The 13,114-nt window shown below is 42.0% G+C and overlaps 1 protein-coding gene across 5 annotated transcripts in view; it reads right to left on the bottom strand.

The window, feature by feature from the left end:
- Window positions 1–1,699: 1,699 nt before the first annotated feature.
- LOC140344495 (histo-blood group ABO system transferase-like) overlaps window positions 1,700–13,114 on the bottom strand; it is a 103,478-nt gene continuing 92,063 nt past the window's right edge. For 2 of the 5 annotated variants that reach the window (XM_072431651.1, XM_072431653.1), the window contains 3 exons: window positions 6,383–6,418; window positions 6,000–6,134; window positions 1,700–3,514 (listed from right to left, as the gene is read on the bottom strand). In XM_072431651.1, coding sequence (XP_072287752.1) covers window positions 2,782–3,514; window positions 6,000–6,134; window positions 6,383–6,418 — 904 coding nt within the window. In that variant the 3' untranslated portion in view covers window positions 1,700–2,781. The remainder of the gene's footprint in view (window positions 3,515–5,999; window positions 6,135–6,382; window positions 6,419–13,114) is intronic. The other 3 variants (XM_072431652.1, XM_072431655.1, XM_072431650.1) reach the window with 3 other exon arrangements.

Genomic DNA, 13,114 nt, shown 5'->3' with positions numbered 1-13,114 from the left:
CCTCTTAGTTGTCACAGGAATTGTCCTATTTGATGATTTCCCCTCCTACTTTGGTGACAACAAAATTTTAGATTTTGCCTACTTTCACTCTTGGCGACAATATTCATAAAGGGAACGATGAATGTCCCCAGCATAAAAAACTTGACAGAGGGCCTGTCCCCAGTTCCCCACATTAAAACTAAAAAAAAAATCCTTTATATAGAGTTTCCTTTCCTAGTGTTTTATTATATGGATAAAAGAGCAAAGGGGATAGCAGCACTTGTTTTCTATTTATTTTCTATTTGTAGCCCCTGAGGTGTTATAAACTTGTTTCTGTATTTTACAGCCCTCCAGAAATGAGCGGGAGGCGTTATTTAACAGATATGATTTGTGACAGTTTAAAGAAACATTCATGGATTTAATTTGAAAGATGCAAAAAGACATAACACAGATTTAAAGGTAAAATTCAACAGTATAATATTTATTAAGGACAAATAGATGTACTAATGCAAAAACAAAATAATTAGACACAATAAAAAAAAAAAAAAAAAAAAAAGCTGCAGTTAAAAGAATCTCTTGTTCTGATTCAAGAGTTTGGCAGAATACCCACAGACACATTGGCCCTGATTTATGAAAGCTCTCCAGGCTGGGGATAATACACTTTCAGAAGTGAAGCTGGGTGATCCACCAAACCTGGAATGGATCTGGTCCAGGATTCAAAACATTTGCTAGCAAATAATTTTGAAAAATCCAGTCCATCATCCTTTCAGCCAGCATGTGTTTGATCTGCTTTGAGATCCTTGAGGACTATGTCCTGATGTTTCGCTGTAACTGGCTGCTGAAGGAAAGCCAATCACCATTTGTTTGTAAAGCTGGGGAGAAACACCTATGTTTGTCTTTGTCTGTTTTGCTGCAACAAGTAATTTAAACGTAATAATCTCTGAATTAACTTGTATATGTAGCAATTCCTATCACCAGGTATATCACAGTATATATGAAGTATTAGTAAGTAAAAGTGTTATTTAGGCAGTAGCATGATGGGTGCACACACATCTGAACAAGACTCATCTTGCTATTATGATTCAGATGCAAGTTATTGAATAGTAAAAAAAAAGTTGCTGATATTCTGAAATTTTGTATAGTATTACAGCTCACTATCTACACCTAATCTGCTGCTGAGCCTTCTAACTCCTTGTTTTTTATTGATAGAATACTGTCTCACTGACCAGAGTAGCGATGACAGAGTTCAGAGTCCCTATTGCCATCAATTAGTGGACAGGCAAACAAACACTGGGAAAGAACCAGAAAGAGGTGGAGGGTGCTGCCTCCTTCTCTAGGAAAAAGGTACAGTTAAATGTTACTCCACCTTACCGGCTAATTTGTGGGTAAAATGTATTGCTATAGCAGACAATTCCTGGGTAAGTGGAAAAAAGCTGTAAAGTACATTTGATTTTTAGACTTTACCTGCCCACCTATTTTTACTACTTAATAAGACTTTGAGGGAAAAAAAGGCAGGAAACTCCACCCTTTTGATCTTTGATCTCCTCTATGTATACCTGGCATAGAGTGTCATCTAGCATTGAAAATCACAAACACAATAATTGCCTTTTAAAAGTTGTCTCTGGCTTACCATTGTAACATAACTCACACACACACACACACACACACACACACAAATATATATATATATATATATATATATTAAAAATCCCGCTATTCCGAATGTTCTCAATATCTTTATTTTTTAAAAATCCAAATCCATCAGCACAAATATTGAGAGAGAAAAGAAGAGAGGGAGCATTTGGTGCCAATCATGTGTCTACATTCATATGTTTCTTAAATGAAATACTCTCAGAGGGGTAGAGTGCACAGAATAATAAAAGTATGTAGTTATTACTGTATTGTCCTGTTATGGGCTGGGAAAAGACATTTTGCAGTGTTGCTTAGCTGAAATTAATGTCATCATTAGTTGTACCATGTACAAGGCTTTTCAAAGCTTTGGCGTAGAAAGAAATACATTTTTTAGCACATAAAATGTTCCCCATATATGTACTTCAGCTGTGAACCTTACTCCTCGTGGAACTACCACTATAATAGCCAGCAAAGTGGCTGTGGATACTGGGTCTGGAATGAACCTGGTTGGGATAAAAGGCAAACTTTTGCAAGGGTTGTTTATCCTGTTCAGACTGTTTCTGGGAGGCACAGTAGCAGTTCCTACATAGCCAATAGCCTGCAACCTATTAATAAGTTGCTAAGCAGTTTGTGGACATTTACACACCCCTGTGAAATTCCTTCACTGCCACCCGGCAACAAGTCAGTCAGAACAAGCCCTAATTGGGGAAGGGAGAGGCAGCAATCTGTGTTGTGCACTATCCCTAAATGTTCTCACTTCATTATATACTCCATAACCCCCTACAGTATAGTGCCCTTGATTAACCCTAATGTTTCTTTGCCATGCTAATTTTTACTAGGCCCCCTACTGGCCACAGTGACCCCCTGGACTTCTAAAGAAAACTCAACTGCCACAATATTCCATAATATAAATCCCCCAAACAAGCGTCTGCCCCTGCAAAGACCCCCATAATGGCCCTCATTCCCAGTCTGAAAGAGGTGCTGTAAATAAAACTGGGTAACTTCCCAATGCAGTACTGGTGAGGTTTAAATGACCAAGCCTGAAAATGGCCAAGAGCTCTGTGTTCTTAGACTGGCAGAATACCAATTACATTAAACTACTTAAGGAGGAGTCTAGTTCTATAATAATCTGAATTCACAGTTCTTTGCCTTACAGACAGTGAAATCCCCTTACCTATGAAACTTCCCTGAGGCTACTGAAACACCCATAAGTTCTCTTCTATAGCGGATTGCATTATGATTTTTTGGAACAGCTACAAACCTTTTTCTTTTGAGAAAACCAGGAGTCTGAAAATTATTGTCCCAAAGATATTCTGGTGAGAGAATTTTAGTTGGTTTTTCATACAGAAAATACTTGTTCAAGTAGCTTTCATCATGCCAAATGGCTTCAATTTGCTTTTCTTTATCTACCATCATAGCATTATGACAAAAGTTGGTTAACCTGTAAACTTCTTCTACTGTACCTCCAAAAAAGCCTCCTGCATAGTAAAAATCACCTTCATCTGTGGGAATATAAGCTGTGGATTGTGGTCGGCGCTCATATGTAAATTGTTCTCGTGAAGCACTGTAAAAACCAGGATGTAACGTCCCAAAAATGCCACTTAAAATCTCAACACCAACTTCATCGCTGAACCTCATATCAACATCCACACACACCAGATAATCCACTTCACGGATGAATCTCTGGCGGGACTGATCTCGGATCATCTCCATCCGTCGCATGGACACATCTTGCCAACGTGTGTAGCTGGGGACCTCCAGTACTATCAGTTTTCTGCCATCACTGAGGGTGAAGGCAGGAATGTCATTAATTCGGTCAGTAAATATATAATAGGTAACTTTTTGTCCAACCATAAAAAATTTCTCAGCAGTTTCTATGAATGTCTGAACAAAGACTGCATACCTGAAAAATAATTCATAAGACATCAGAGTCATAAAAAAAAGGGGTAAAATAGATATATTGGGACCAATCACATGTGGTGAATGGAGACTGACTTTCTAGAGTTATATCTTCTCCTCTGAGAACGGTGGGGGGAGGGGGGATTTGTGAATTTACAGAGTAGCCCTACATTTGTACAGATGTGTGGGTAAAGCCATGGTGGAAAGAAGTTGTAAGTCTAGATTTATGGCTGAACCTCAAACTATGGAAGAGCTAATAGAGCTGTGTGCAATAACAGAGTGGGCTTGAGTCTTTGAAGTTTCCTAGAAGTACCCAGAAGTCAATAAAGGGAAGGTTCTATGTCTCTATAGAGTTATTGTGAAGGGGTTGCTAGTTTATACATAGCAGTGGTGTCCATGAGGATTTATGGGTAGTCCTGCACTATAGAAAGGCAAGGAGTATATTGGGCAGACAGAGAAAGCAGAGTATGCTGTGAGCCTAATTGGGAGCCAGGGGTAATATATCAGCCCACTTTGGAGGAGGCAGAAGATACAGAGGGTCTATGGAAGAGACAGAATATTTTATGAAGCAGCACCACCACTCATCACTACACCACTAGCCAGGTAGATTTTGTAATTTGTAGTGGTGGCTTTGTTAGGCAGATCAATGACAACTAAACTACAGCACTGGGATAGAAGCAGCAGCATTGGATTTGCTGACAGGTGGAGGAGAGTGCTAACCATGTCCATGCTGGCAACCCTAAAATGGTATACTTTATGTATATTTCAGTTTTCAAATGTCACAAAAATGAATGTTCTTCATTTTTAGCAGCACCTTTGTTAAGTGTCATATGTGTTCTCATGGATACATTTAGGGCTTGCATGATATATATGGCTATATTATTCGTTTTCTGCATTTATTATTTTTAGGATTTTCCACTTTGTTTTTTATATGGTATTGTAACATTTGACCATTTGGTGCCCTTCTAATATAATACCTGTGTATTACGTAAAAGATTTTTTTCTGCTAACACTGCAAAGCATAAATCACCATCTCAGGTGATTTAATCTTTGTATAGTTTCCCTAACCCTGTCATCAATAGGCATTTCCAGGGCTTTGTACTGTGCTTGGCCCTGGTCAGTATGGTCTTTTTAGCTGCCAGTTACTTTGTTTTTGACTGCCTAGGCACTGAAACACACACCATGTGTTTCAGATGGATTAGGCCAATTCTTTAAATGCTGTACTGCACAGGCATGGGGTTCTTGAACATGTACAGTAGGCATTAGGATAAGCAGAAGCACTCATGTTTCAGGTACAAAAGCTCAATAAGGACTCCAGATACAATGCAATATGGAGTCAGTGCAGACCAACTTGTGTTCAGTTCATTTACCCAAGTAACCACTACCTCAAAAAAATGTATTTCTAAATATATAGCAGAGAATAGAGTGAACAAAGGGAACTAAGCGGTACCTATGCTTTCCTCACCATGCTAATGTGCTTCTGAATTTTTTTTCTAGTATTTGTAAAAATCCCTTATGAGTTAGAGGCAACAAAGAAGTGATTAGTGTGATTTTTCCAAGAGTTATCACAGAGAATTGGTTTGAGGTACTTGGTTTTCCTACATTTTCCCTCAGTGTTTGTATTTGAATCTGATCTTCAATACTTGCCCCCATGAAGGGCACCACATGTTAGTGGACTTTCACAGAGAACCTCTTTATTTACTGATCTAGTCATCCCAGCAAGTTGATCACACTTACTGCAGATGCAAGCTTAAGTGGAGGGGAAAAGGGGAAAAACAGGGTTGCTAAGATTTCAGTATATCTCATAATAAATAAGCCCTGGACAGAATCATTTGCTTCTAAAAGGGTTAGGCCAGATTTTGCTGAGCAAGAACACTCTTTTCATAAAGAAGGTACAGTCCAGTCTGATCCAACCAGCTCTGCTTCTCTCAACGTTTAGAATCCATTCCTAGTTTGTTGTAGAATCTGACCTGAAAGCTAGAAACCACACATGCGGACAAAATCTCAGTTCACTAAAGGTTCTGGTTTCCACAATATCCTCACAAACATATTCTGTAAGATGCAGTTCTGCAGAGTGGTTATGCATGCAAGCCTGCCAGCTGACAGAAAAGCCTTGGTATCCGAAATAGAATCCAACAGTGGTGCCGGACCACCGAGCGGGTTCACATGTTGAGCCTCTGATATGCTGCAGCATCAAAAAGCCCATAGTGAAGGCAACCTTGCATATGCATGACCAATACAGAGTTGTATAGCGATTGTTTTTTTTCCATCCGTTTTTTTAACATATGAAGGCTTTTGCCCTGTTCATTGTCTCCTGCATGGTTATCTGTGCTTGTGTCTATTTACTGACAAAGAGTAAATAGCAAACATTGCAAGCATCAACATGTGTTGAACAGGAATTCGAAACAATTTCTGCCAAAATCCCAAATACATATTTTTTTAGTTTACTGGTGACACAGGACTGACTTCTTAATAGACTGACTACTTACTTCCTAATAGCAAACACAGTAAGGCCAACGTGGACATCTTTCTGATGGAACTGTGCATTTAATATGTCAGAGTTATAGGTACCATTCCAGACAATTGGTGCAAACCAGGGTGTCATCGTCAGGACATCAATCCTTCTGGAAGAAAGTACAGCTAAAGATGTATGGATATACTATAGTAGTAGAATGGCAATATGCATTAACACAAGCATTCTGAAGTTAACAGGCCTTCCCCATTTGTATACTAAACAGATCTTACCAACGTCTACAACATGTTACTATTACAAGACTTGTCACAGATGGATTACAGTTAATTGTACTTCATGTATGTGCAGGCTATACCATCTGATCAACCACATAGTTAAAAATATAAATAAAATACTTACAGAGGTCTCATAATGTTAGGTGTATCATAAAGCATTCTGCAAGAGAAAGATATTTTAGACATTTTCTGAATTAATACAATATTTATAGAGCAGTCACTCAGTTGGTTTACTTGGATGCAGGAGCATGGTACTCAAAAAAACCTCTGACATTTTTTTTTTTAATGACCATCAACTTTTTTTACATTTTAAAGCGACATGGCAACTTAATGTACAATGACCAGGTTCCCTTGTATGTTCAGTAATCTGTGCAAAAGGTAATACCAGAGATGTTTAAAATACCATAGCAACTAATCGGATTTCCGTTTACTAGAATCTGATCAGCCAAGTGGTTTCTGGTTGCTGTTCTGTACTTTACCAGATTTTTTTGCATCAAAGTTTTTTGTATTTCAATGTTTTTATTGAGTATGGAATATGAAAGAAAAGGCAAAAGACAAAAAAACAAAACAGACAGACAATCATTAACCATAATCCATCATTAACCATTAATCTGATCATTAACCATACTTTTCGCAATGAGAGGGTCTAGCAAATCACATTAGATTTCCACAATTTAGCCAAAGTGATGCGAGCTGCTAACAGAATAAGTTTTATCAATTTCCAAGAGTATTTGGAAACCCCTGCGTCACATTTACTAAATAAAGCACTTTCCGGAGTACTTGGTACATCCTTCTTTAAAACACGGGAAATTATTTGGAATATTTTTGACCAAATGTTCTGGGCTAAAGGGAGGGGAGGGGAGGTAGAGGGTTGACATTTGGAAAGTCTGTCGGTTACCAAGTACCATCTGAGGAGAACTTTATATTTAACCTCCACTAATGATGAATTGAGAGAAATTTTAGAAAGAGAAGGCTACTTCGTTCCAATCTTCATGGGACCAGGAGAGCCCAAGATCATTTGTCCAAGCCTTCATGTATGACAGTTTGTCCAGGGGGGATGCCAGGGCAGCATAAATTATGAAGATTTGACCTTTGGTATCAGTAATAGATCTACTGGAACTTTCAAATGGAGTAAAACACATAGGACGAGATCGGGAGTTCCTTTTTACTGCCCATGTAATCAAAACAAAAAATGTCATGCTCATCAATAATAGCTTTGATTCAGTAGAGGCCCTTATCAAGCCACCATTTAAAACTACATGGATCTCTGCAAGGTGAAAACTCTGGATTATTCCAAAACAGAGTAAGCGGTACATGAGCAGAACAAAGCCTCGAACAGTGTCAGAACTTACCCCAAATTAAAAGAGAGTGGGATAGGGAGAAGCACCCCAAGACCACTTTAGTTTTTTCTTCAGGGGACCACATGCAGGAGGTGATTTCCCATGTATGCAAGTAGACTTTTCCAACTCCACCCATGGTGGCCTCACCCCCTGTAACATGAAATTAGATAATTGTGCGATTTGAGCTGCTATTTAGTAATATTTGAGGAGAGGGATCCCCAAACCACCACCCTGAGTCCTTGGAGCCCACATTCTGTTTTATTGGATTCTGCTTCATCTACCACCCCAGAAGAAATTCATGATCTTAGATTGAAGGGAATTGATAAACAAGAAACGGACATGAATTGGGTGTGTCCAAAAGAAGTATAAAATCCTAGGCAATACATTCATCTAATCGAGGCTATAGGACCCAGCCATGAAGGGGTAGCTAGACCATCGTTTTAGGTCAGCATAAATCTTGAGGAGAGGGGTGTAATTGGCTTGGAACAAGGACTGGTACCTAGGGGTTAAATAAGTCCCCAAGTAGTGTGGGGTATTTTCCTCCCAGCAGAGATAAATATTTTCTTTCAAAAGTGACAACCGAGTAACCGATAACCGAGTCCCCGGAATATTAATATATTAATATATATATATATATATATATATATATATATATATATATATATATATATATATATATATATATATTTTATGTTAAGGGCCTGGGCTTTAGACCGATTGACCTGCAGACCTGAAAGGCTTGCAAAAATCTCCAATAATTGGAACAGATTTGGGAGTGTAATATGTGGATGAGTCACATGCATAAGAATGTCATCCGCGAACAGTTAACATTTACGTTCCGTCTGGCCACTCTGAATCCCCTTCATATCTTGATTTGCTCGGATAGCCCTGGCAAGAGGTTCAATAGCTATAGCAAATAAAAGATAATGGACAGCCTTGTCTTGTACCTCTGATGGAAATATTGGGAGAGAGGAAGCCACCTAATGAGATATTTGCTATAGGTTTGTTGTATAAGGCTCGCATGATATTGATAAAATATTCCCCAAAGCCCATAAGTTACAAAACTGAAAATAGGTACTACCAGGACACGCTATCAAAGGCCTTTTGCAGGAAAATTGCCAGAAGCATTGCCTCTCTCGTGAGACCATTGTCCCAGTTAAAGTAAAGCAGGGATATTAAATCAATGGAACGTCATGTATGGTCAGGAGCCCACATATATTGCATGAATGTATATTGCAATAATGAAATTATTATGGGTAGTAAAATATAGGAAGTGAAAAACAAACACCCTCTCAGTCCGCAACCCTGCGCATAGATCAAACTTTGAAAAGCTTCTTCACACTCTGGTGTCCATTCCACGGTTCTGGGCTTTTTCCTCTGGGTTAGATCAGTCAGGGGACTGGCCAGGGTGCTATAATGGGGTACAAACTTTCTTTAGTAACCGGCAGTTCCCAAAAATGACATAACTTGTTTCTTAGTTTTGGGGGTAGGCCAGGTCATTATGGCCTCAACTTTTCCTGTCTCTGGTCTCAGGGTGCCACTCCTTACCCGATGGCAATCTGACATTTGCTGGGTTTCACTGTCAGATTGGCAGATGCGGCGTTGTCTAGCACCTGTGCCAGATGATCAAGGTGTTCTTCCAGGGTGTTACTGAACACTGCTATATCATCCAGATAGGCAACAGCAAATTCACCCAGTCCTCCAACAGATCATTTACAACCCACAGAAAGGTGGCTGGTACATTTTTCATCCCAAAAGGCATTACCAAAAACTCAAATAACCCAAATGGTGTGATGAAAGCAGATTTTTCCCAGGCTTCTGGCGAATTTGCCAATACCCCCGGCTCAGATCCATTATGGCCAGATAGTGGGCACCTGCCAGCTTATCAAACAACTCATCAATTCTAGGCATTGGGTAGGCATCAGATGAGGTGATTGCATTAGGTTTTCTGTAGTAGACACAGAACCTGGTGGTGTGATCCTTTTTGGGGACCAAAACTACAGGGGATGCCAATGCGCTGTGGGACTTTTGAATGACCCCTAATTGCAACATCTCCTCGATTTCCTTCTGCATGTCAGGGAGTACCTCCTGGGAGACACGGTAGGCCGTCTGTCTAATGGGAGGGTGTGTGCTTTTGAGCACCTTGTGGACAGCAAGGTGTGTTCTCCCTGGTTTTGCAGTGAATGTGCCCCTGTGGGGTGTGAGCACTTTTAGCAGCTGACCCCTCTGGAGGAGGGAGAGTTGTGAGTTGGTGCTTGGCTCAGTGCTCACCTCCTGGGTGTCAGCTAACAAATCCAGCAATGGATCAGCCTCTCCCTGTTCAGGCTGGCTGCATACAGGCATGACATAAGCGGTTCTCCCATGGTGTAATTTAGGAAAATTCACATGAAAAGCCCTCTGCCTCCTACCATCAAGGTTGACTAGGTAGGTTACCTTTGGCCGCTGGGTGATTGGGTACGGTCCATCCCAGGCAGCCTGCAGTTTGTTCTGCCTCATTGGTAACAGAACACACACCTGTTGACCCACCTCGTAGGTCTGCTCCCAGGCATTTTGATCATACCAGCGCTTTTGTTTGACCTGTGCACGTTCCATGTTCTCTTTGCCCATCCCTACCAATTCCATTTTATCTCAGAAGTTAGGTACGTGGTCCACAACAGAAACCTCTGTACCATGTACAGTGCCCTCCCAAGACTCCCGAATTAAAGCCAGTGGACCTCTCACTTTTCTCCCATACAGGAGTTCAAGGGGTGAAAAACCAGTGGACTCTTGAGGGATCTCTCGGTAGGCAAAAAGCAGGTAAGGAAGATATAGTTTCCTTTCCTTTCCTTGTGACTCCACAAATGTCCTCAACATCTGTTTTAAGGTACCATCAAAATGTTCACACAGCCCATTTGTTTGTGGGTGATAGGGACTAGCCAAAACATGAGTAATTTGTATTTTAGCACACACGCCTCCATCAGGTTAGACATGAACTGAGGGCCCTGATCACTGAGGAGTTCAGCCAGAAATCCAACTCGGGTGAAGATTGCCAGCAGGGCATCAGCAACTTTGCTCTGAGGGAAGAAAGCGCCACAGCATCTGGATAACAGGTGGCATAGTCTACTACTGTCAAAATAAACTGCTTGCTTGAACTACTGGCAATGGCTAAGGGTCAAATGATATCTACTGCACCCCTGCGAAAGAGCTCATCAATTACTGAGAGTGGGTGCAGGGGGGCCCTGCACACATCACCTGACTTTCCCACCTTTTGACAAACTGGACAGGACCAAAAGTAATGAGCTATGTCTGCACCCATGTTAGGCCAGAAAAAGTTTTGCTTTACCCTGGCCTTGGTCTTGGCAACACCCAAGTGACCTGAAAGGGGAATTTTTATGTGTAACCTTTACCAAATATTCCCTAAATTTGCCGGGTACAATCAGTTGCTGTCTGACCGTTTTTACCTTACTGCGGTCTGTTAGAGCAGTTCCTCTCGGTACAACTTCTCCTGGTCCCAGTACACCTTGTACTGAGCCCCCTCTTCTACAGGCTTGAAAGACAAGTCTCTAAGAGACTCCAAACTTGGGTCCTCTTGAAGTGCTTGTACAGAGGCCGCGCCACCTGTCACCTCTGCCTGTCCAGTGGAAAAACAAGGACAGGGAGAGTGACTCGGAGACTGATCTTACTGAATCAGAGCAAGGTGATAAACTAGAGATACTCTCCCCATGCTCTGATCTTGTACTCTGGGCCTGGGCAGTCTTTGCTGCACTGCGAGTGACAGGCAACACAGGTAATACTTCTTCATCAGATTTTGTCATATTTGGTTTTGCAATGTCTACACCTTCATATATCTCATTGGCAACAGGTTCAACAATAGTTATCACATTTTCATCTACTTGGCTCAGGACAGCTTTGCCCACATTTTCCCTTGGCCTAGATCTGGATACACACACATCAATACACATTTCATTATCACCTTCCTTTGATGACTTCCCTCCCTCTCTCCATTCCCAGGTCCCACAGATGATGCCTCTGCATCTTTGTTCAGTACCTTAGAATGTTCAGTGGGTCCACTTGAAGAATCCTGCATAGCTCCAACTGGTTCGTAGTAGGAACCAAATCAGCTCCAAGCAATACTGGTACCTGAATCTCATTCGAGACTCCCACAATCTTGGTACCCTTGCCGGCCCCCCAATCAATGTGCACTTGCTGCTGCTATGCAGTAGGCACAAAGGAACGGGTACCCCCAACTCCTGTAAGGGTAAGGTACTTCTGAGGGATGATTGTTGTTAGGCTGGGCTGTATAAGGGTGACATCTGCACCGGTATCCCGAAAGCCAACCATGGTCTGGTTGTTTAAAGTGACCGGTTGATGATTTTTAGTAGAACCCACAATTGAAGAATTTCCGAGTATCTGCTGGACCGAATAGAATGCTAGATGATGCTGGCGTTGGTCGCTGGGGCCGAAGTAGTAGATGGTGGTGGTGCTGGTTTTCCTCCCCTCCAGGAGCTAGGAGAAGCTCTGCGATTATCAGGCACCCGGGTAGAGACATAGAGGTCTGCCAACTCTGCCAGCTGCTTCCTTGGCGGACTTAGGCTGGCGCTCCAGCACAAACTGTTTGATTTCAGGGTAATAGCTGTGCAGGAATTGATCCTGGACCATTAGGTCCCCCAACTGCTTATAAGTGTCCTTTTTCAGTCCCTTTACTCACTGCCAGAAGGTGGTATGCATCTGAGAGACAAAATCCATGTGGGTGTCAGTGGCCACCTTATGCAGGGACCGAAACCTTTTCCTGTAAACGTCTAGGGTGAGCTTATATTTGTCAAATATAGCATTCTTTATAGCTTTGTAGTCATTATCCAGCTCAGGAGGCAATGTTACAAAAGCATCCAAAGTTTGGCCTCTCAATCCTGGGGACAGGTAACCAGCCCACTGCTCCTGGGGTAACTGGTACTGACGACACGCTCTTTCAAATAACTGTAGATACGTGTCAATATCACTGTGCTTGTCCATCACTGGAAATTGAAGGTCTTCTCCCAGAGAACCTCTCTGCGCTGGGGGGCTGGGTGACTGACCTTGACGCTGTAACTGGAGTTTGGCCATCTCCAGTTAATGCTGGCGGGCAGCCTGCCACTCTGCAGCCTTCATCTCAGCCTGGCGCACTGCTGCCTCCCTCTCCGCCTGGCGTGCTGCGGCTGCTGCCTCCCTCTCAGCAAGAATAAGCTGGAGACGAAGTGTTGGATCATCCGAACCCAACAACTGCAGATCAGCCTCCCAGGATGATATCTGATTGTCCAGTCGCGCACCCTGGACACCACATCTGTCCACATTCTCAGGTAGGGAAGACTGTTCCTCTGCTGGGACCATCTCTGATGCATTAGGGGTCGTATCTGGCAACCTCACCTCAAGGGCTTGCGCCACCCCTTCTCATTCCACCGTGGCGCAGATCAGCTGCTCCTTTGTCTGCCCCTGGTTTATTGGGATGGCATTGACCTCACATAGGTTGAACAGCTCAGCTTTGCTCATCCATTTGTAATCCA

The sequence above is a fragment of the Pyxicephalus adspersus genome, chromosome Z, assembly GCF_032062135.1.
Source record: "Pyxicephalus adspersus chromosome Z, UCB_Pads_2.0, whole genome shotgun sequence".
In the NCBI taxonomy this organism is placed as follows: Eukaryota; Metazoa; Chordata; class Amphibia; order Anura; family Pyxicephalidae; genus Pyxicephalus; species Pyxicephalus adspersus.
This window is presented reverse-complemented; position numbering and strand designations above follow the sequence as displayed.